Source organism: Notamacropus eugenii, chromosome 1 (assembly GCF_028372415.1).
Source record: "Notamacropus eugenii isolate mMacEug1 chromosome 1, mMacEug1.pri_v2, whole genome shotgun sequence".
NCBI classification, from domain to species: Eukaryota; Metazoa; Chordata; class Mammalia; order Diprotodontia; family Macropodidae; genus Notamacropus; species Notamacropus eugenii.
In genome coordinates, this window is record NC_092872.1 from 339,787,364 (window position 1) to 339,811,256 (window position 23,893).

General features: G+C 48.8%; 1 protein-coding gene across 2 annotated transcripts; it reads left to right on the forward strand.

Moving 5' to 3' along the window:
• Positions 1 to 2,894: 2,894 nt before the first annotated feature.
• On the forward strand, positions 2,895 to 23,893 carry PITX1 (paired like homeodomain 1). 2 transcript variants are annotated; one of them, XM_072629900.1, is made up of 4 exons: positions 2,895 to 3,049; positions 15,078 to 15,417; positions 18,658 to 18,866; positions 22,684 to 23,893. In XM_072629900.1, exons 2-4 carry the CDS (start codon positions 15,255 to 15,257, stop codon positions 23,230 to 23,232), a joined length of 921 nt encoding a protein of 306 aa, XP_072486001.1. In that variant the 5' UTR covers positions 2,895 to 3,049; positions 15,078 to 15,254; the 3' UTR covers positions 23,233 to 23,893. The 2 variants fall into 2 exon arrangements, with proteins under 2 accessions (XP_072486001.1, XP_072486000.1); XM_072629899.1 differs by lacking the exon at positions 2,895 to 3,049 and having other exon boundaries at positions 14,711 to 15,417.

A 23,893-nucleotide genomic window follows, 5' to 3' on the forward strand; every position in this document is an offset into this window, starting at 1 on the left:
ATGGGAAAGGGGGAAGGGGGGAGGGGGAAGGTGGAAGGCCATGTTTCCTGCTCCCTCTCGCCAAATCCCAGAACCAGGACGAAGCTCAGTCTAGGAGTGGAGAGGAGGGGGATCCGGAAGCTCGGACACTGCACCTGCCGGGATTGGAAAGAGCTGGGCCAAACCCTGGGGAGGAGGGGGGAGAGGGGAGGGGCGAGATGTTAGTCTCCCCCTTCTTTCCCTGTGTGGAGATAACCTTGGCACTGGGAGCTGAAAAGTCGGGGAGCTAAGGAGGTGACAGCGACGACTGGTGCTTCCCTTGCCTCCACCCCGCCCCCAACCAGCTGTCTGCAGGCGCCGAGATAATAACACCTCATGAAACATTGATTTCGGGCCCAGCCTTCACGCGCTCTGTAATTTCTCCGCACCTTGTATTGCAGCTGCCGTGCTGAGATCCCCGCCGCGGGCTCAAAGGAAAGCACTCGGCCCAGCCGGGCCAGTCCCGGAGCCCCCGCTCCAGCTTTGACAGTCCTTTACCCTTCCAGGTGTCCTAGGCCCACGGGTCCTACAGTCCCCCCTGCCTCCCAATGTCAGGTGGGAATCACCGTGCAGGTAGTGGGGAAGCGCTCCGGAATGCGATCCGGGAGTTGGAGGCCTTGGGTTTTCTCCTGACTGCCCAGGTTCGGTGCCTTCCGCTCCAGGCTAAGTTTTCTCTGAGTTTAGAGAGAAAGGGGCATCATCTAGGGGGATGTAAGGGGAAATATCTTTTAGTCCTGGAAGCCTTAAAGCTCCTGTAGGGCTCACCAATGAAAAGGCAGGAAGGCACAGAGCCCAGCGACAGAGGGAGAGAAGAAGGGGATGCTAAGGAGGTCGTTTGTTTATTGAGTAAGTGAATACAGGAACTAACTGAATTCATTCACACTCGACTGAATTCAACACAACTCGATTTCCACAGTTGGGTGGAGAGGAGAAGGAAAATTGTGAAATTGTGTAATGCTCCTTTGAGCCTAACAACCTTTAGAGATAATTATCATTGTCATCATCTTGCAGATAAAGAAACCAAGAGGTAACTGTCACCAATTGTCACCCAGCTCGCAAATTTCAAAGGCAGAATTCAAACCCACATCTTCCTGACTCCAAGTTCAGCATTCTAAGCACTATACCACTGCTTTTTTTTTTACTTTTATATATGGTATGTATGTGTGTTTTGTGAGCATATATGTTTTATAATGTGTTATGTAGCTGTATTTAAATATGTCTATGGTGTGGAGTTGTTTGAGAGTCAGAGAGTCTATGACAAAAGTGTCATTGTTGCCCGGGTGATTTAAGTATGAGTCCTGTATATGGAGTATGTTTATTTGTGGGTAGTATGTGTAATCTGAGGGGTGGAGGGGGGGGCATTTGTGTGAAGGGTGGTGTGGGGTGTGCAAGTCCATGAGAGAAATAATTGTAATTGTGTGTATGTGATCTGGGCATGTATCTGAACGATGGTATAGATGTAGCAGTGTGTAGTTCATTGGGTGCTTGTGTAGAGTGTATGTGTGATGTAAATAATCTACGGAGTATACAGTTCTTAATTATACTTGATCTTTGGGGTATGCTTTGAGATAGGAGCTAGCTTCAGTCCCTGAGTTTTTCTTGGTGGAGGAGGTGGAAGAAGTAGAGGAGGACAGATGTCCATGAGGGAAACAAGCTAAGGAAATGAAGGCTACAGACCCAGGACCCAAGAAAGGTACAGTCTGTCTTTCTGTATCTCCCCTTTCCCAGCAAGCCCTTACAATATTTTGGATTTGTCAGTCAAATACTGGTATGGTGAAAAGAGCTCTCCATTCTGAGTCAGAAGACCAAGATTCCACTCCCACCCTTGTCATTCAGAAGCTGATCAGGGTGACTCATTTAACTTCGATGGGTCTCAGTTTTCTCATCTGTAAAATGTGAAGAAGAAGAATACGTTACTCACCTCACATAGCTCTTATGAGAAACAAATAAGATATCCGTCAAGTTGTGTGAAAACCTTAAAGCACTAAATTAGTGTAAGTTATTATTACTACTGATCTGTGCTGGGATTTGGGGCTGGAAGGGAGTAAGGAACAAGGTCCCTGCTTCTCATTCTAGTAGGAGGGTCAAGGATTCACAGAACCACCGCATGAATTGTTTGCATGTTAAAGTTACCCTAGAAAGAACTAAATGCAATCCAACCTGTTTCATTTTACAGATATGGCTTGCAGTGTGAAGCAAATGACCATTACGAGGAACACACAAAGGAGTCAATAGCAAAAGTAGCACTCGAACTCAGGTCTTTTGACTTCCAATGTTCTACACCATCTTCATCCCCTCTTTCCCCTCAATAGTGTCAGTGCCCGGGTCCAAAACTAACAAGCACAATCAGAGCCCAAAGCCGGTCAGAGCCGCCCCGCAGGGCGCGCCTATCCCAAGCAGGTTTGACTGGCAGCCTGTGCTTGTCGCTTCCTCTCTCTGACTGAGCAGCGGGTCCCGGACCGACACCAGGAGCCACCAAGGAAGACTCCACGAGCATCTGCCCTCTGCATCCGAAACTTCAACCCCCGAGGGTCTATGTGCCCCCTGGAATACCACCCCTCAGACATATACACAACCTGTAGGGTTTGGAGCTTAGAGCTAGGCTGACAATCTGATCCTGGGCCCCAGCACACACACACGCACACACACATACACACACACACACACACACACACACGCACGCACGCAAGTATACACGAGTCCCCACAGCAGCTTAGTCCTCTTGGAGTGACTGCTAAATCATTGTTCCCCTCATTCATACCCCAGGCTCCGTCTGCCCGCCGTGACTCTCAAGTTTAGGGTTCCCTCTGTGCCCCAGACCCCCCAGCTCTTGAACCCCCTCTCTCCGCCCTCGGGACCGCAGCTTCGAGCGTCTCCGCCCTGTGTCCCTGCCCCGCCCCGTCCCCCGCCCTCCTCGTGGGCTCCAAGCAACAGGAGGAGCGAGCCTGGGTCGAGGCTACCCTGGAGCTGTGGGCTCTAAGCTTTGAGTTTGCGGCCGCCAACCCCTGAGTCCACAGTGACCAGCACCAAGGTGGGTAAGAGCACAGCTTTGGGGAACCAGAAAAGGGAGGTTGAAGGGACGGGACCTGGGGGGGGACAAATGGTAGGGAGCAGAGGGAGATGTTGCTTGGGATGAGGCTAGGGGAACTCCCCACCGGCGGTGGCCCCGGCTGTTCCCCGTTAGGCTACTGAGAGCCTGAGAGCGCTCCACTCTGGGTAACCCTAATTGCCCGAGCCAGAACCACGCCGCTTCCTGCTAATATTGCTCCTTCCTCAGTCCCCGTTTTTGCCAACCGGGGCCTCCTGGCACCTAAGTCCGTGTTTCGGGCCCTGGCCGGCCTGATACCAGGGCTGATCAGACCTGTCTGCCAGCCGAGAAAGGAGCTTTAACTGTTTGAAGGACCGCCCTCCGGAGAAAGGAGCAGAAATGGAGAGGGGGCGCGGAAGCAGTTGGCATAGCAGAGCAGAGAAGTGGAAGGGAACCGGGAGCGGCGGGAAATGTGAGGTAAAAGCTGGGCAGACTAATAGACACACTCTCCCTCTTCCGGGTCCAGTGCTGGAAGTCTTGCCTTTGGCCAGTTGTTTTCCAGATGTGCGTTGTGAGTCTGACTTGGGCGGCTCTGAGTTATAGGAAGGACGATCTCTCCAACCAGGCAGTTTTTAAGGTTGACTGATACTTGGCGTTCCGGGTGCGTTTGGGGGGGCCTGTCAAAGTCTAGCGCGCTGCTGAGCAGACGAGTTCGGTGCGGGAGCAAGGCTTACACGGTGTGTGTGCACATCGAGAGTTGCTTAGAACTGGATCTATATGTGATTGTGTGTTTTTCCTGGGACTGTGGGGGCCGCTGACGCTCAGGATGGTCCAGGGTTCCGCACTCTGCTGACCCACCTCCCCAGTCGCAGAGCCTCCTTGCCTCTGCCCGAGGTTCCGAATGCCCCGGGTGCCGCCGGCCTTCGCTTCGTAGCCTAAGTCCTTGACAAATTTATACCTCGTGTAAATTCTTTAGGAGTTCTGCGCTTCGTCAAAACTGACAAATGCGCTGGGAAATTTAATTCCAGTGGGCTGACCTCACTTTACACGCGGCGATTTCATCCCAAAGAAAAAAGCCGTCCGGGGCCCGAGACCGGCGGTGCCTGGGTGGGGAGAGTTGGGGGCGGGGGGCACGCGGACGAGTGGGAACTGTAGGTAGGAAGAGGAGGAAGAGGGCTTGGCCGACCCCAGACACGTTCACCCTTACCCAAAGTGCTAGCTGATAGGATGGGGAGTGGGGGATCCAGGAAAGGAAGCCAGCTGTAGGGGGGCTGGGGAGAGAGGGGAGGGAGAGTGGAGAGGAAGAAAAATTGGTCGCTGTGACAAGTAGCCAATTTTAACGTATCTAGTAAATGTTATACTTTTATGGACAGCGTTTGCTGGGCTTTTACAGGCTGCAGTAGCCACTTGATCCAGCGCCTTAAAGGGATCCCGGGAAAAGCGAACGTTTTGCCCTGCCTTAGCCTCTGCAATTCAGCCGCTCACCCACCTAGTGCTGAGGCTTAACCTGCAGGTGTCCTTTGGCGGGGGTCGGGGAAAAGAGAGCGTACTCTCAAGGGCACTTCGTTGCCTAAAGAGAAAAGAGGCAGGGTGCTCTATAAGAAGAAAAGGCGAAATTGTATGGGCCTGTGGCTATGTGTCTATGCCCCCTTTCCTTTCAGAGGGACAGTGGCCAAGCCTATGGCCTTGCATTGACGCCCGAGGCGGGGACCTAAGTTGGAGGAGGGAAGGGCTCTATCTTTTTTCCCAAAACTATGCTCCTAATACTCAAAGTCTGGGGAGAATTGGGGAAGAATAAGGGAGTGCACAAACTTTCATATCTGGTTCAGTGGGGAAAATACAATCTGCTTTTTATTTTTTAAATAGAAAAAAATGTCCTTAGATCCTTAAAACCAAATACCAGTTTCCCTAGGCTGAGCTGTGAGGTTATGGGTCTAAATTGGAGGGGCTGGGGTCCAAGGTTTAACCTTCACCCTGTCTGCTTTGCTCCAGACCTTTGGTTCTTGTTCACTGGGCCTTGGTTTCCTACTCTCTAAAGTGGAGAGACAGGGAAAGGAGGGTGGAGAGGGGATGGAGGGAAAAGCTCTGTTCCTTTCTTTTTGCACTCTCTTCGGGGAGAACAAGGACTGGTCGCCGCCAAATAAAGAGCTGGCTGTACAGAAGAGAGAATCGCCAACTTCTCAATGGCTCTCCCGGTCAAGTCTGAACTCGGGACTGTAAGCTACTGGCATCCAGATTCGAGAAGCTTCAGGCTTCGACTTTGGCTGGCCCGGGTTTCCCACCTCTCCCAGCTTTCCCATTTAGGGAAGGCTTCCTCTTGGCAGCGGCCTCCTGCTCCCCTCCCCCTCAAAAAAAACACACTTTTCTTGGGTCTGAGCCTTAGGCCTGGGTATCCAGTGCCGAAGGGCACCGCCTTCCGACCTGTTATGCCTTTCCTACCCAATCTCAAGCAGTCATTCGAGAATTTTTCTATCCCAACGTCCGTCTTGGAAACTTCCAGTCAGACAAATAGCTTACATTTCATGTTGTTAAAAGCACTCTGTCTGTCCCCATGTTCTTATGTCTCAGTCCAGTGATTGGTTACAATACAGTAGCCGAATGTATACCCTTTGTGCCGTGACTGACTCGGGATTTTGCCCCCCAAGGCATCTGACTCTTGCCTAGCTCTTGATTTTCTCCCACCTTTCCTCCAACACCACCAACCCCCTTGAGTAGTTGGAAAAACGGCCACTGTTGGTAGTTTGAAACTTTCCACAGCTTTCCCTGGCTTTGGTACTCGTTCCTGTTCTCCCAGAAAATGGCCATCAGTTTTCAAGGTTCTGGTCCCCAAGGCAGACTGTGAAAATTGTCCGCCAGGAGGTTTGTGTCCTGCAATTCCACTCACCTAAAAAGCAGCCTATACATTGCCCTTACCTGAGCCCTGACCCGACTGGGAAGTGAGAATCAGGCCTGCCTCCCCTAGGCTGAACTGAACCTCTGCAGGGATGCTCCCCAAGATGGCAGCAACCTTGAGGATTCTGCCCCTGACTGTGAGCGTGGAACAGAGTGATCGCTGTCCGGGGATTTAAAAAAAAAAACCGCAACTGAGCCACAAACAGGGGATTTCAAAGTAAGAAAGTTCCCTCTTTGGATTTCAAATCCTGTTTACAAAAATTTGGAGGTCCCCCCAATCTGCTCCTAGGGCTATCCTCTCAAGGAAAGTATATTTGGAAACTATGGATCTCCCAGTTGTGCTCTGGCCTGACCGACAGCTTACACACACACACACACACACACACACACACACACACACACACACACACACACACACACACAAATATTGAGAGGAAAGTGATCTCTAGGCAGTAGAGCTGTGCACTCGGAAGTGTGAATGCAGAGTCCTTCTCAGCTAGAAAGGTTGGAGTAGGGTATATGCAGAGTGTGTCTAGGTGGGTAAGGTTTATCGTTTTTTTCTCCACACTCATCTTACGTTTGCTCTAGGGCACAAAACCTGAGGATTAGATTGTTTCAGAGTTCGCTAAATACTTGCACCGATAGAGTGAAGACTTTTCTTCTTAACACCAGTGAGCAGGGTCTCTAGCACTCACAGCATCCTCCCCCAGAGGCTTAGGGAGGAGGGGGGTGTCGAGGGGAGGGCGAGACAGAGCCCGGGCTCCTTGCTGGCTGGGGACGGCATAGTCCACATCCCCCTCCTTGGTTCCCCTTTCCCCTTCCCCAGTCTTGTGTCTGGTCGGAAGGCCCCGGGGGAAGGGGCTTAAGCGCTGGGTTGAGGTAGGGGGAGGGGAAAAGAGAGAGAGAGACACTCCTAGCTCTGCCATGATTCACTGAAGCCTTGGGGTTTCATTTGTGTCTGTTAAAATAAAATAAGTTTCCTTAAAACTGTTTTTTCCAAAGTCCCCCATTCTCCTTACACACACACACACACACACACACACACACACACACACACACACACACACACACACTCCTCCGGCATGCCTCCCCCAGATATTAGTCTCTCTACCAGAGCAGTGAAGGAGCTCCTTGGAGGCCCAGAATCGGAATTCATCTTTTGGAGGAATAGACAGAGGAAAATTGTCTTTTTGCTTGGGGGGGGGGGGAAGGAGGAGGACATGGAGGGAAACAAGATGTCGGGGTCTCCTGGTGCAGTGTCTGGAGAAGGCTAGGTGGTCCCTTCCCATTTATTTAACTAAACTGGGTTTTCTAGTTTCAACTTATCCACTTCACTAAGAGGCTTAGAGCAAGAATGTCACTTGAATAGCTGGCCTAGAGGCGATTTGACAGACCCCACTTTCAAAACAAATTCCTTTTCCTCCTTTTTTTGGGGGGGTGAGGAGAAGGAGGGAATTAAGGAGAAAAAAAGTAGCGTAGAGATGCTTGGACAAGAAGGGGGGAGACAATGAGAAAGTGTACACTAGCCAACCTTCGCTTTTTCCCAATTCAAGGGTGGGTTTAATTTGGAGCCCAGGAAATAGTAGCGGGAAATCCGAGTCTCGATCCCCGACCCAAATCAGACAGCTGCGATCCAGGTCCTTGAGCATTTTAAGATGGATATCGGTCTGAGCACTCGAATAAGGCTACTCTGTTCATTCCCCTTTGTCTTTGCTCAGGAAGAGCCAAATCTCAACTTTAACTCTTCAGCCTTTCTGAATTAACCCACTTGGACGATCTCCGATTCGAACCATTGGCCCCAGTTCAGACCATTCCCCAACTCGGTCTGGGCCAGAGCTGTGATCTGTCTCAAATAGAGCACACCAGCCAAAGCAACCTCAGGGATCAACCCGATCCTATGCCCAGCACCTGCCCCTACCCAGGCAGTAGAGAGAAAGGTCATCAGAGGTTTCAGTTTCCTCATCTGGTATTAAATGACCCTTAGGGTCCTCCTACTTTACCAGGACCTGGAGACCTGGCCCACATCATCTGCTGTATCCAGAGTCAGAACCCTGGCTCTTCTTGAAACCTCTCTCATTCCTTTGTTGTTTTCCTTGGAATCAGAGTAGTACAGGAGAAGTGAGGAAGATATCACAGGAGACCTTGTGATGTCATAGGTGACCATGCCTGAGTGTCCTGGTATCATGATCCTTAGCTGCCCTTATGAGTTGTATCTATGTATCTGAGTGTGCCACATGTTGATTCTGTATGCAAGTATCTCACCTGTGTGTATTTATGCCTATATCAGTGCCACAAAGGTTAACAAAACTGCTGTTGATGTGTCTACATGTTTTATGTGCATGCATAACATGGGTGAACATATTAACATACACCATCAAACAAGAATGTCTGCATGCCGATTCTGTGTTCCTATGAAAATGTATACACATCACTGTATATATCTGTATGTCCATTTCTTCATATGCCTGTGCATTAGTGTAACATTTTATAAAACACAAAATGAAATAAATGTGAGCCTAACCTGTAAGGGTGCTGCAAAATTCCCTATGAAGCACTCAGAGAAGAATCAGCTTTGATGAGGTTGTCTCTGGCGGTCAAAGAGGTCCCATTGTGGGATATTCAAAGAGGGGATTTTGTGCTCCAAAATGAATACCTGGAGCTAATGGTCCAAATAACGTAGGAAACTCTGGACAGTCTAGGTACTGGCACTGACTTCCAGTACAAAGATAAGCCTTTAACCATCTCACCTAATATTGACAGGAGAGGCCTGCAAAGGAGAAGTATCTTCTCTTAGGGCTTTAATTCTCAAGTCCCTTCACTTCTTCTCCCTGGCCTTGGTCCTTTGAAAGAAAGGATTGACACAATCTGAGGCAGTAGGTCTCTTCTCTAGAGAAATGGAAGCATTTCAGAGGAAGGGGTTATGAAGGGGCAGCAGGTAGGGATAGATCAGTGACTGATAGATGACAAATCAGAAGCTGTTGCAGCCTCTCTGTCTAGTTCAGGCTGCTGGAATGGAAGGGCCAGAATCCTTGACCAGGATCCTCTTTCCCAGGAACCTGGGTCTCAGCCCAAGTTGGGTTAGGCGATGGGGTGGCAGGGTGGACAAGCAGGCCAAAGTGTTCACAGTTTATTCTGAGGCTTGTCGAGAACCCACAGGTTTAGGTATCAAGAGCAGACCATCAGAAGATTGCCAGTCAGCTCCCACAAGTCACTCCAACTTGCTCTACCTCAGGACCCTCGCCTAACATTTTTAAAGTTTTCACAGACCATTGGTGTAGCTTCAAGTCTGCCTTGCCTTGCCTTCACAAGTAAGTGCTTTGATGGAAAAAAAAAAAAAAACCAGCCCTAGTTTACAGCACTCGCTGGTATATTTTATTATCAGGACAAATACCCAAAGTTGCTTACAGACCTGAGACCACTACACCAACAACCAATCTTAGGTTACCTTGCATCCCTCTCCTGACTTTCTCCTATGGGGGAATTTTCCACCCATTGGGTAACGTTCCTCTTTACCCAAACTCAAGGTGGCCTTGAACCTTTAACTTCCAATTTCCTGCTAAGCTCTTCAGTCTTGGATTTCTTTTGGTAGCTTTTAAAGATTTGTCTCACAGGAGTGTTTAGGAAGGGGATGGATCAGAGATTCGGATATATTCTGGGAAAGAGGGAGAGAAAGTGCGTGTGTATACACATACATAGACATATGTAATATATTCTCTATATGAAATATTATAGATTATGCTTGTAGGTCTTTCCTATTCTCTCTCTCTCTTTCTCTCTCTCTCTCTCCCCTCTCTCTCTCTCTCTCTCTCTCTCTCTCTCTCTCTCTCTCTCTCTCTCTCTCTCTTTTTCTATTATGGATCCACAAGGTAAAAATGGGGGACTGGCACTCTGAGTACATTGAGAATACTTTACCATTAGAATTGTTTCTTGGAAAACCGAATTTGGAGAACACAGAGCTTACCCAGACCGAGGGGCTTCGCAAGAATACCTAGAAGTTGCTACTGATAACTGTAGGAGGCAGCAGGAATAGAAGCAGACTACAATTCCTTCACTGGGAGCGGGGGTGAAATCTGCCCATCTCTTTTGAAAAGTATACAGCTTAGCCTCTTTCTGAGCCTCCTTCGGAGAAAAACAAAGCCTCGAGTTTGTATTTAAGGTAGGTGTCATCTCTTCCCCACAACAAATCAAGTGGGGCATTTGGAAAGTCCACAGGGAAAGAGAAGAGGAGGTGTGTTTAAAAAAAGACTAATTTTAAAAGAAAAGAGAAGGTATTTTGGTGAAAGGGTGGGAAGTCAGAAGACTTAGACTGGAATCCCTATTCTGTTACTTGCTATTTTTGTCTCTGAGTTGATAGCTTTCACTCTCATAGCCTCAGTTTTCTCATCTGTAAAATGAGAAGAACGTTGAGCTAAAACTCTTTAAAGTCCCTGCTTGCTCTAAATCTAGTATCCAAATGTCTGATAGATCCTGCAAAGAGTGTGAGGAGGGAAGAGAAATTTCCAAGTTCCCAGAGTTCTAGGAATGGGAGAGAGGGGCTCAGAACTAGACTGCCACCCACTTTCTGTTCTGAGGCCTCTGCTTTTCTCCTCACAGAAAGGAGGGTGGCCTGACCCTGGCTCATGCAACCTGAAGACTAGAAGGAAGGGGGACAGGGGTGGGGGAGAGAGAGAGTTCGGATTAGGAAGAGCAGTACTACAGTCCCCAGGCCAGGGAAACGAAAGGATATGTGGGTTCCAGGATTGACACATTCCAGAATTTCTTCAGGAGCAGAATGAAAATGCCTTCCCCACTTGTCCTGTGGACCTAGTCTGAGAGGTGGAGGAAAAGGCCTCTAAAGGTCAGAGAAAATAAAATTGGAGATAGGTGAATTCCCTGGAATTGGGGGGGCGGGGGTGTACAAACCATTTATCACTAATGTTTAAAACTGAAATCTTCTGGCCCCAAGTACAATTCTCACAGGCACATGCCAAAGAGACAAAGGCAGCTGAGCCCAAACCAAGCCCTCTCTCCCATATACCAGAATAGTCTCAGTTGCCCACCCCCAGACTCATAAGGCTGCTTTCCCAGCTACGAAGAAAGACGAAAACTGCTCAATTATCATAGCTAACCTGTACGTATGTGTGCCAGAAAAGACTTATGGGAATGCTGTTCCACTCGTGTCCAAATATTTCTTAGTTCGGGTGAAGAGGCTGACATGTACGTGTGTGGCATTAGCAAACAATGAAAGTCTAAGGTCTGACCAAGTTTCAGAAGATCTGCCCAGGTTTAAGGAGATTTGTCCATTTCAGAGGTAAAGACGGAAAACAAGGTATTTAAGGTTGTATGTGAGCGGGGTGCACCTTCTTGTATGTTCTCTTGAAGAGCTCTGGATTGCCTCACGGCCAACAAGTCAGCAATGGATGCCCTCGGGCTTGGTAACTTCAGAATTAGTTATTTTTATATGCAGGATTATTGGGGAGTATGGGGGGCTAATAAGCCTTTTTTTGCAATGAAATGTTCACAGTCTCCCTTCTGGAAATTTAGCATGTCTAATAGCAGTCAGAACTCCCCTGAACCCAAGGTTCGGGAAGATCCAAGGAGAAAGGAGGAAAAAAAAAACCTATTCTGGCTCATTCCTTCTTTAAAAAAATTTTTCTAAAGACCTGGGCAAAAACTACACAGGAATAAATTAAAAGTCTAAGAGGCAGCAATGTAGACAAGCGGGAGGGGACAGATACAAAGAGAAGGGATAGGTAGGGAAGGGAAAAGCGGGGAAGACGGGAAAGAAGAATTCGAACCCCGAGAAAAAATTGAAATATGTTTTCTTAGACTTTCCATAACCTAGCTCAAAAGTTCTCTCTCACATCTTTTCTTGATTTAAAAGCAAAATACAGCGTCACAATGGATCAGTTAAGCTGAGTCTGAGTGGAAGAGAGGGAAAAGAGACCGCGAGCCCTGGTCCTTACAATTCCAATTCTGCTTCTAAATGCAGGCGACTTTCTCCCTCTAGTGAAGGGGAGTTTCATCCTCCTCCTTGCCTGCCTTCCCCCATTTCCCATTGCTGGCCCCATCCTGAGGTCGTGGAGCTTCCAAATCTTTGATTTTCTCAAGTTTAGGAAGAAAGAAGGTGAAGTAAAGGAGAGAGGCCAGGTTTGACAAACCTCCAACCAGAGGAGAGAGTTTGTCCACGGGATGGCTGAGGGGATCCTTCCTTCTTAGATAACTAGACTATCCTGCTCTCCTCACATATAGCCATATCTCCACCATTCCCTCTCTGCCAACCTAGATCCCTTTGGATCTAGGATGTGGAGACAGTATTATCTTCCTTCTGTCATCACTACCACTTCTTTTTTTGTTCCATTTCCTGGCAATGAAAGTCTTGGTAGTTACTATATTCCTGTTCTGGGGACACCTCCGACCCTTGGCTCCTTGCCTCTCTGAAACATTTGAAACTTAGGTCCTAGGGATGGAGAGGCTCTCAAACTCCAGGGACCTGAGGAGAAAAGGTGGAAACTTTGTTTTGGGGAGTTGAGAGACAGATTAGAACTTCAAGGGATCTTCTAACCAAGTACCAAGGTCCAGCTGGGACCTGAGACTAAGGGCTAATCTCCAAGTGTCTAAGAAAGCCAAAGATGAAACACAGTAGACTGAGTAGCTGTTAACAGGTTAAGGAGACTGGTTCCATAAACCCTGGATAACGGATTGCAAGAGGAACTCCCTAAAAGGGGAGAACCAATGGGTTCACCCTCTAGATGAATTACCAGATTGGGTACTACGTTTGAAAGATAAACTAACTAATGGAGGAAAAGTGTTGATTAAGTCCGTTCCTCTGCTTTGGGGACAAAAGATGACTTGCTGAGGTGGTTTTGGTATTTGTCTGCCCTGGGCTCAAATCTGAAGGTTGGATCTTTTTGGAATGGGGGGAAGGGACCATAGCAGGACAAAGCACTATACAAATCATGGTTTCTCCAGGCCTGCCTAAGCAAAAGGAAAGGAGGAAGTAAGGGGTCACAATCTCCCTGCTTCTGCCCCTTAGCCCCTGCCCTGGGGGACCCCAGGGCTGGCCCTGTTTGCTCAGGTCTCAGAAGAGCAAGTTAAAAATTGTCCAGTGAAATCTCCCAGGCAATTTTTAGCCTGGACCTTGGTGGATCAGGGACCAGGAGAGGAGTTAGAAAAGTTCATCCTAAAGAAAAAATATGGGTTCCTACTCAAGGCCTCAGAGACGCGGAGACCCTTCCCCACTCAGCCCAGGCCACAAGGAGCCCTGGGAACTCGAAGAGTCTTGCCTCCCCAATGGTAAATTTCAGTCCAGGCTCAGGAGACTAGGAGCAGACACACACCGAATGACCTAAGGTTAATCTCTCTATGTGTTGGCAACACTGTCCCTCAAACTATCCCAGGAAGCTGAATGTAAGTATACCTCGGCAAAAGAGAGGGTTCTGACTGAGATGTACCTAACCGTGTGTATAGTGAAGAGCACAAGGGAGCTATGGGGCACTGTGAGACATATATGTAGATTTATCCATACGTGGTGTAGGAAGTGTTTGGAAATGCAAAATACATGGTATATAGCAAGGTACATATTGCCTAAACAACATAATGTATGTTATATAAGGTCGGTCTCAGCTGCGTTGTATCATTCACAGAAGCACAAAAGGGTCTGGGTCCATATATGTGCAAAGATACATACCTGAACACATAACTATGTACGTACTATGTCAGTGTCTCTCCTCGTCTCAGTGGTCTGTGATAACTCTGAACTTGTCTCAGTCTTTCGTAGAAGAGGGCTGGGCTCTAGGGCAAGAGATCCTTTGGGCCCCGACTTTCCCAACTCTTCCACCCTTCCGCTGCTCACCAAGAGAAACCTGGTACTAAAGAGACCATTTCATCTAGAAAAATGCTTCTTCTTTTTCAGTCCCGTAAAATTGCCTGTGGTGTGGAAGCCATAGAAAAGGTTTGGGTGTATAAGATCACGGCTAATTAGGAACGAGAATCGCTGGTTTCCTTTAGCTCCGAGATAGGGTTACTCCCCCGCATCCTTTCTCTAAATAAAAGCTAGGGGAGGGGGCGCTGAATAGAAAGAAGGAGATAATGAGGCTCTTAGGCAACAGTAACTCACTTTCCCCCTTTCCTGTAGCAAACGACATTAGGTATTGTATATACTTATTCTAGAAGTTATTCTTATTTGGGGCTTGGCAGAAGACTAAAAGTCCAGGGAGTTAATTTTGTGAAAAATAAATCATCAAGGGCGTCGGTGCCATCTAACACGAATAGGATGCGCAAAACTGCGGCTGTGTTTGTGAAGCCAAGGCTGCAATCAACATGTCACTTAGGGTGCGAAGAAAAAGACAGAGAAAGGTTAGGAAGACTGAGTTTGAGCAGGGAGGAGAGAGAACAGGAGAAAACGAGGGGGGAAATGAGGTGAACAGAGATGGAGAGTGAGTCCAGAGACAGAAGTCGAGATATACTGAGATATACTCAGACTGAGAAAATGAAGAGATAAAAATGAGAATCAAAGCGGGTTGGGGAGGGAGAGACAGGAGAGAGTGGGGAGGGAGAGACAGGAGAGAGTAGGGAGGGAGGGAGGTACAAGGGGAGAGAGGCAAAGGGGGAGCAGAGGCGGAGGCAACTTGAAAACTAGATTCCGCCCGCCCTCCCTCCTTTCTCTCCTCCTTCTCCCCATCTTCTCCCACCCTCCTCCCTCTCCCACCCCCAACCCCCAACCCCCAGCGCAGGGACTGCTGGAACCTGGTGGAGCGCGTTGTTGCTTTAAGACCGCCTCTGTCCGCAGCACCCGGTGCCTTAGAAACGAGTTACATATATGGGGAGCTGCAGCAGGCGTGCTGCGTTTAGGGCTCTGGGAGGCTACGAGCTTTGGAAAGAGTGATCTCCCCGCGAGACGCGGAGGTTTTGACCTTGCAAGGGGAGGAGCTGAGTTTTAACTGCTGGCATTTGTTGGGCTGCAGGTCACTTGCGTCTCGGCTGCGGCGCACCGCTTCGTTTGCTACGGCTCGGCAGAGCCTTGCTGTGGGAAGAGGGGCGGCCCCTGGGCCCGCCAAGCGCTGCCCATGGGGCGGAAAGCGCGCGGCTGCCCGCGCCGCAGCCCAGGGGCGCCCAGTGGGCTGCCCGCTTAGGCGCTGTATTATCTTTCTCCCCGCAGATCGGAGGGAGCTTTTGGACAGAGGCAGAGTACGGGCTGCCCCCGAGGGTCCTCTTGCCCAAAACTAGTGCCGGGACCCAGTCGGAGCAGTCTAAAGAACTAGTAGCCCCCGTGCCCAACTGGCTTCTGGGGACTGGGAGCTGCGCCCGAGGCCTCCAGGCCCCCGCCACTGCCGCCATGGATTCCTTTAAAGGGGGTATGGGCCTGGAGCGGTTACCAGAAGGACTCCGGCCGCCTCCTCCCCACGACATGAGCTCCAGCTTCCACCTGGCTCGTGCTTCTGACTCCCGGGAACCCCTGGAGAACTCGGCGAGTGAATCCTCCGACACAGAGGTCCCAGGTAATACTCTCCCCGCCTCCCCGACCCACACCCCACCCCCACCTTCTTGCACTTCCTTCTCCTTCTCCCCCTATTGTGCCCTTTCTTACTAAAGTCAGAATCCAAAAAGTGGTGGGGACTGAGTCTTGGGAAAAGACACGGGGTACGAGATAAACCTCGGCCAACGAGGCCCAGAGATAAAGGGCAGCCGTCCTGGGGTACACCACTCAGTGCGGAAAGCATGCCTGTCACCAGAGCTACTAGTGCATGGGGAACTTGTCCAGCCTTGACAGCGCCAATGAATAGTCTCCTGCCCAGGCTGGCTGGCCCCCGAGTGTTCCCGAGGGCAATTAGACTATTCCTCCACTGGCTGCAGAGGCGACCCAGGCTCTTCTCTCGCTTCTTTCTTTCCCGGAAGAGGATAATTTTTCTTACAAACTCAGCACAGAAACATCGTACTCTTTTAAATAGTTTTTTGAGTATTTTTGAATTACGTTACCTCGCACTGATAAATAGAAGGAAAAAAAAAGAGAGAGGGTTACACGGCGTCTATATTCTCCAGGAGTAAATAATAGGACACGATTGGTTTTGCAAAGCTGGCTTTTCAGACAAACGGGAAGCTACTGAATTTAAAGGATTCGGTGTGAAAAGGAAGAAGGGAGAAAGAAAAAAACTGACGAGAGAGAGAGAGAGAGAGAGAGAGAGAGAGAGAACACGAGAATGAAAAGTTTTAAAAAGGACAAAAAGCAGAGGAAGAGCGGGAAAATTAGCAAAACAGAGTAAGAGGAGATTAAAGTTCTGCCTTGTGCCTTCCTAGGAGCGGTTCCGGGATCCAGGGACCAGGGAGGCCAATATTAGGCGGGATCTCCAAGGCCCAAAGCTACCCGGGGCTTTGGGCCAAGCGCCCTCCCTCTTGCCCTCCTCAGGCAGAGAAACAAGCAGAGCTTACATGGTGTAACCTGAGCACGGGAGAGAGAGAGAGAGAGAAAGAAAAAAAGGTCCGGAGATTTTCCAAGTTCGCACTAGGTGTTTGCGCCAGACTTTGGGGATGCGGAGTGGCCCCTTTTGAGAACTTAATTCTGAGAGCTATAGGTACTCCTTTTCGCTTCCAAAAACTGTTCCAGAAATGGGAATTAGACAGTTAGGTAGATATTGATAGATCGCTCTCTGGGGCTAAACGTTAGCCCGCTGGAGGCCCCTGGGAGCCAGCCCCACATGCTGTATTTTCCAGACAGGGAAATCCTCCATTTACCCAGAGGGAGGAGAAAGAAAAAGGAAAATTGGTTTTCAATTAATTTATTTAATTTTTCATTTGGGCGAATTTTTTTTAAAGCTACAGATATGTTTGGGAAGGTTGAGGGGAAGAGGAACAAGACTAGCTCAAGACTAGATGATGTTTCACTTTGTATTAGTGAAAGTTAAAATTCAATTTAATTCACTCTTCACTGTTCTGAGTTCCGTGCTGAATCAAAGATAAAATCTGAATAGCTAGGGAAGAACTGGAGAATTATTTTCGACTTGTCCTTGACAAACCCTGTCTCATACAAATCAACAATATTTATTAAATAATATTTAGAAAGAGTAGAGGGTAGCAGGACTCCTGACCAGTCTGTAACAGGCGTTAGCCGTGTTCGCCCCCCTTTCCCCTAGCCCTAAATGTACCTCGGTTATCGTTATATATTACATATGTGTGTGTTTCTATGTCTATGTCGGCGGGGACGGGGTGTTTTCCTCCGTTTGTGTATTTTTGTAATTATAAATGCCTTTGTTTAGTTTTCTGTTTTAAAAAAAGCCTATGCTTTTATTAATTTGTGTTTCTGTCCATAAATGCCCAAGTATTTGCATTTGTGTATATTTCTCAATGTGACCATAAATGTGTGTATTTTTGTGTTGTATGTTTTTCTCTTGTGTATCTATAAATGTCAACCTGCATATGGTGCCTGTTTTTCTGCATTTCTGTGTTTTTCTGTGTGTCTATAAAAGCCTGTTTTCCTTCTTTTATTTGACTGTCTTTTGCGTTTCTCCCTGTGTTGCATCTAAACATATCTGTGATTTCTAAGATTTTGTTTATATTTCTAGAAACACCAGTGTGGTTTTTCTGTCTTTAACTGTCTCTTTTTACTCCATTTGTTTCTCTGTACGTGTCTATAAATGTCTGTGTATTTCTCTGCTTATATCTTTGTATCTCTTCTTGCCTATGAGTGTTAATATAAATGTTTTTATGTTTCTCTGTGTTTGATTATTTTTCCCTGAGTTTGTATGCTTCTCTGAATTCATGCCTCTGTATTTCTCGGAGATTTTTGCGTTTCTCCAATTGCTTGTCTGTATCTCTCCATTATGTACTTGTATCTATGAATGTTTCTGTAAGTTTCTCCATTTGTGTCTACAAATGCCCATGTGTGTCTTTGTGTATACAAATCCTTGTGTTTCTCTGTGTTGGGGTGTTTCTCTTTAACTCTGTGTTATTCTCTGCTTGTTTCTAGTTGAGTATCTAGATAGGCCTAAACTCAAATATTTTTCTCTCACTTTCCAGGGCTGTAAGTTTTTCGAGTCCAAGGGTCTGTTTGTATCCATGTCTGCGTTTTCATTCCCTTGCCTGAAAAGTGAGGCCTGGGAGACTTCAGTCCAAGTAGAATTTAGATTTCCCTCAAAATACCCATTACTATCCCTTCTCTGGGGGCCTCTGAATTCTTTGTCCCCCAGGGTGATGGGTAACTAAACCTAAATTGGGGAGGAGGGAGGGCAGGTGCTGGGGAGCTTGGGACAACAATTACACGCTTGCCTAGAAAGGACTGAGTACTGCTGAGTGCACCTAGAGTTATTTGAGTAATGGTAACAGTAGTAATGATACTGTAATAAGGAAAAATAATACAAAATACACCAACTAGTCGTAATCAGAATTAAAGCAATAATAACCAGTAACGGTAGCAAAGCGACGTTATCGAACCAATAATTGCAGGAGCCTAACACGAAACTTGTAATTCTGTTTCATCAACAGTAATAGTTACGTAACCAAAATTAACAAAAATAATCGGAATTAAAACAAAAATTGCTATTTTCCTAGCAGAAAACAAAAGCAAAACTCGGCCTCTTTCAATCACCGAGCGGCAGCCGTGAGGTTTAAGCTCTGCTGTAACAGGCCCATTACCGCGGGAGGGAGAATCCTGCCTAGGGGTCCTGTGGGCTGCTGGGCAGCAGGGTTAGGGTCTCAAGCTGGCCAGACTGTTGTGTGATTCCTGTCTGGGCGGTGCGCCCTTGCAGAGAAAGAGCGGAGCGGAGAAACCAAGGGCAGTGAGGACGGAGGTGGTGAAGACCCAGCCAAGAAGAAAAAACAGCGCAGACAAAGAACGCACTTCACTAGCCAGCAACTGCAGGAGCTGGAGGCGACTTTCCAACGGAACCGCTACCCTGACATGAGCATGAGGGAGGAGATTGCCGTGTGGACCAATCTCACCGAACCCAGAGTCCGGGTGAGCAGGAAGGGGAGGAGGGGGAGAAATGGACAGGGGTGCGGGTGGGTTCTAGAGAAGGAGACAATATACAGGAAAGGTTTGCACCTGTTGGCAGGCCCCTCCATCCCCAAACCCAGGCCATCGCCAGGCCTCAGAAACTAGTATCCAAGGGCCAGGGAAACCCCTATCCTAGAAACACCAGCAGGACGCAGGAGCAGTAGAGTGGGAGAAGAATTGGGCCCTGTAGGAAAAGCCCTTGGGAATTAGTGATTAGCCTTGGAGTTTTCAGCCCAACCGTGAGAGGGTATTTGCCTCTAAGGGCTAAGTATTGAAGACTAGAAGGAAGCAGGAGCAGAGCCAAAGTCCAAAAGGGGATTGGAATTTGACTGTTTTCCGTCCCACTTTCATCCTTCCTACACACGACCTTCTCGAAAACGGACAAAACCAAACATCTTTCCCTCCCTGTGAGCCCACCCATGTCCTCTTTTATCCTCCCAAATCCCTGAGGCAGAGTCTAGTTAGAAATAGCCCCAGAAAACTCCAATCTCTCCCAAATCACCAAGAAGCAGAGAGAAGAGTGAGGGTGGAGAGAGGCGATCAGATCGGAGCACCTAGAACCAAGCATTGGCATGAGGGAACTCCAGAGGCCAGGAGCATACCACTGGGGTTCAGAGACCAAGGCTAGACAGGAACTCTGCAACCCTAGAAATTTATCGGCAAATGCTTCGGGGCCTCCTGAAATCCTTAGGGCCAAAACCCGCTGCCATAGGGTTCCCATACACCTGGGTCTACAGGAATGGGTCCCACACACCTCTATTCGAAAGTTTCCATGCTGCCCCCACTCCACTCCACATATTCCTCATGCAAATCCACTCACAGCCACCTCAGAGTTACCCCATCAGGGTATTTTCCAAAACCTCCCTTTTTAACTCCTGGAAAATCTCACATTTTCGCCAGCCTTGTGGTGACCTCCCAGTGCTAATCAGAATGAAATGTACACGAGAAGTAAAAGACCCGCACACACCCAACTACACACAGCAGGGAGTTCAGAATAAGGTCTCCTTTAGAGTCTCTGAAGAAGAAAAGAAGAGGGGACTAACCCGGGTCCAGCATCTAGCTGTATTTCTGTGCTAGTGGACAAACGAATGCCTGCGTTAAATGCATCTATTAAATTATGAACAGGCAATATTGAATCTTCTATTGTCTCTGGCACTTAGTTTAGAAAGCTGTACTGGATGTGCAAGCCTCTTTTTCCCCTCATCCTTTGAGCGCTGTTCGGTAGAGAATGCCCCAGAGACGCATTGGGACGCGGCACCGCTCAGACGCAAAGTCGAACTTTAACAAGGGCCCTTTGTTCCTTTTTTGGAAGGTTTTCTCTCATGGCACGGAACCCAAACCAAATTAAAGAACCGAAGGGCATTCCCAAGTCACCTTCTGACTCCTCTGAAGAGGGAGGAAGAATCATCTGGGTTAGGGACTGAGAGGCCAGGAGAAAGTAAGGCCAAAAAAACAATCCGGCAAGCCAGCGCCCTAAACCAGAAGGTCCCCAGAGTCAAGACTGCCAGGCCTTGGCGGTAGGATCAGAAACCACTGGGCGGAGAAGGGACAGGGGAAGACCTACTGGCACCAAGGAAAGGACTAAATAGTTGGGCCTGGGTCGCAAGTTGGCCTGGGGAAACTCAGAGGCCTCCAGGCTGTTTGCACTCATCAGATAGGGCAAACTATTAACAGATAAGGCTGTGGCTGGGAGGTGAAGATAATAGGCCTCGAGTCAACAGCTCTTGTGGACTCAGGCCCCCTCGGGCTGAGGGTCGGTAGTGCTCCTAAGATCCTGGCTGGGACTGAGAGCCAACTACAATTGTCCTGGCCCTTTTGAACGAGGAGTGGGTGTCGGGGCTACTTTGTTCAGAAGGACCTTCAGTGGATGGGTGCGGGAGATGGGACGGAAAGTCGCAGTGCAACGCACAGCCTTCAGGAGGGAGTATTTCTGTAGTCCCCTAAGTGTTACTGCAACGGCAATTTCAGGGCCGCCCAAGTCCCCGAATCTACGGACATTTAAGGGGCCACACAGAGAAAAGATGGAGGCTGCCATAGCATTGAACAGGACTGTTCCCAAGGTTCAGGGGAGCCAAGGGATGGAGAAAAAGAGTAGTGAGCTTGGGCTCCCGCCCTTACAACGCTGTGAGTCTCCTTTCTCACCCTCACTAGAAACCTCATTAAACTCTCCCTAGTTTCCCTCTCCACCTCCATTCCCTTCTCCCAAAACGCAGGAAGTTTCTCTCCAGATCCCCTCCTCTAGGGACAGCTTAGGCCCAAGGGACTCTTTGCTCAGCGGGAGGTGGGTAAGCAGTTTCTGGGGCCTACTTCTGGGCTAGGTTGACATCTTATTAGGCAAAACAGGATCTAGAAACCTATTCTGTCTTCCATCTCCACTGCCAGCGGGATTCTAAGCTTTAGGACAGAAGTCCAGTGTTCCGGTCTTGCCTCTCCTCTCCAATCTCCTCCTTTCCACTGGTTTCTCAGAAAATCCTTACCCCCACCCTATCCCACCCCCAGATCTTCAAGCCTCCCTTCCCCCACCTTATTTCCCCTCCTTCCCCAATAAAAAGGCGGCTTTACCGCCCAGTCAGCCCTCCTCCAGGGGCAGAAAGGGGATCGTTTATTTTCTGTGAAGGCAAATATTTGGATTAATCCCACGCAAAGGCTGTAGACAGCCGGGACTAGCTCCTCTCTCAGCGCGACTCTCTCGGTCCAAAGTCCCGTTCAGTCCAGCATTAGGGAAGGAGGGGTACTCAGACTGCGCTGGCTCAGGTTGGGTGGGTCTGAGCCTGGGAGGCTGGGGGAAGGAAACTCCCCAAACACAAACAGGACAGGACAGAATTAGAGGTCCCCTCCCGACTCTCCCTAACTTCTTTGTTTGCTTGTTTGTTTGTTTGTATCTTTCCCTCAACCACTTTAGGAAGGCAAATTAGGCCCAATTTCATTAGTTGTGAATCCCCAGTCCTAGAGGTGATAGTTTTTGCCCAAACACACTAATCCAATTCCATTTTTATGATCTGTAGCAGGGGATCTTTATTACATTGTATTAACATTGGGAAGGGCAGTAGGGCCAGAGGGGTTTGGGGACCCCCAACATTAGGCCAAAAACTCCTAGATCTGATCAATTGTTTATCTGGGAAAATGGATGGACAATGGGCAAAAAAAAAAAAAAAAAAAAAAACTAGAAAGCCGAGAAGAAGAGGACCTTGAAATCTCTTTGGCCAAACTCGGGAGAGGATGGGTTAGTAGAGTAGGGAAGGATAAAGCAGAAAAGGTAATTTTTTTAAGTGAGGAGAGAAGTTTGGGTGGGGTGAAGGGGCAGGTAGAATCGGATATTGAAGAAGAAATAGGATATTTCGGGAGGGAGAAAAATGAGAGTGATATTAGAGAAGGATAAAGATCTGGTACAAGGGGGAAAATAAAGAGGGTGTGATATTGGAAGAATTCAGAGAGGATAAAAGTCATAGGCAGAAAGAAAACGAAGAGTAAAGAATGCCCTTCTGGGAGAGAAGAAATGTCTGAAAGTGGAGGAGATAACAGTTTGGTACTGAGGGAAAAAATCGAGGAACCTGGGGGAGGACGGGCCGGGAGGGCGACAGTAAAAATGTCCAATATTGTAGAGTCTGAGAGAGAAAAGAGAGGGTTCAACATTGTGTGGATTGGTGGGGGACAACTGGTAAAAAGCGAAGATGATTCGGGTGAGGAAAGGCAGAGACTCTCTCCAGATATATCCTTGCCCCTCGAGCCTAAACACTGACGTGGCTTTGCCCTCCCCCTCTCCTTCCCCTTCTCCCAGGTCTGGTTCAAGAACCGCCGAGCCAAGTGGAGGAAGCGAGAACGCAACCAGCAGATGGACCTGTGCAAGAACGGCTACGTGCCGCAGTTCAGCGGGCTGGTGCAGCCCTACGAGGATGTGTACGCCGGCTACACCTACAACAACTGGGCCGCAAAGAGCCTCACGCCCGCGCCGCTATCCACCAAGGGCTTCACCTTCTTCAACTCTATGAGCCCGCTGTCCTCGCAGTCTATGTTCTCGGCTCCCAGCACCATCTCGTCCATGAGCATGCCTTCTGGCATGGGCCACTCGGCGGTACCAGGCATGCCCAACTCTGGCCTCAACAACATCAACAACCTAAACAACCTCACTGGCTCCTCACTCAACTCGGCCATGTCGTCCAGCGCCTGCCCCTACGGCCCGCCAGGCTCGCCCTACAGCGTCTACCGGGACACGTGTAACTCCAGCCTGGCTAGTCTCCGACTCAAGTCCAAACAGCACTCCACGTTTGGCTACAGCAGCTTGCAGAGCCCAGGCTCCGGTCTCAATGCCTGCCAGTACAATAGCTGACCGCGTGGGGAGGGGGCCGGGCCGGGCCCGGCCAGGGCCAAGCCGGGGAGGAGGCTCCCAATCGGACTACCACGGACCACACGTATCTTTTACTCTCCCCTCTTCCTTCCCCACTCTCTGTTTCGTTGTTGTTGTTTGTTTGTTTGTTTGTTTTTGCTTTGTTTTCTCCTCCTCCTCCACTCTCCCTTAAAAAAAAAAAAGACGTCGGGGAAAAAAAAAACCACGAATAAATGGATGAGTTGCAATTTCCCTCTGGATTATGCGGGTTGTATGTAATTACTTGAACTTGCACAGGCGTAGTGAAAAGGCCACTTTCCGGAGATCCGGCGGAGATGATAACAAGGGGAGAGGGGACCGGAGGGAGGGAGAAGTGGTGGCCAAGGGAGGAAGGGTCCGTGCCAGCACAATAGAGGGCAGGATGGGGCGAAGGGTGGGAGGGCGCAGGAGGTAGGGGAGTTTGCCACTGCAGGGGTGGGGGGAGAGGGAAGTGCAGAGCTGGGGGGCCTAAGGAAGAAGGTTTAACCTATTGGGGCTGAGACTTTTGCTAAGAATAATGAGAAGAGGAGGGTCAACTTCTTAACAAAAGTTCTATTTATATCTGCCGTTACTGGGCGCTGGAGCATTGTCCGCGGCGCGGAGAATAAACTGTTTTTAAAATGCA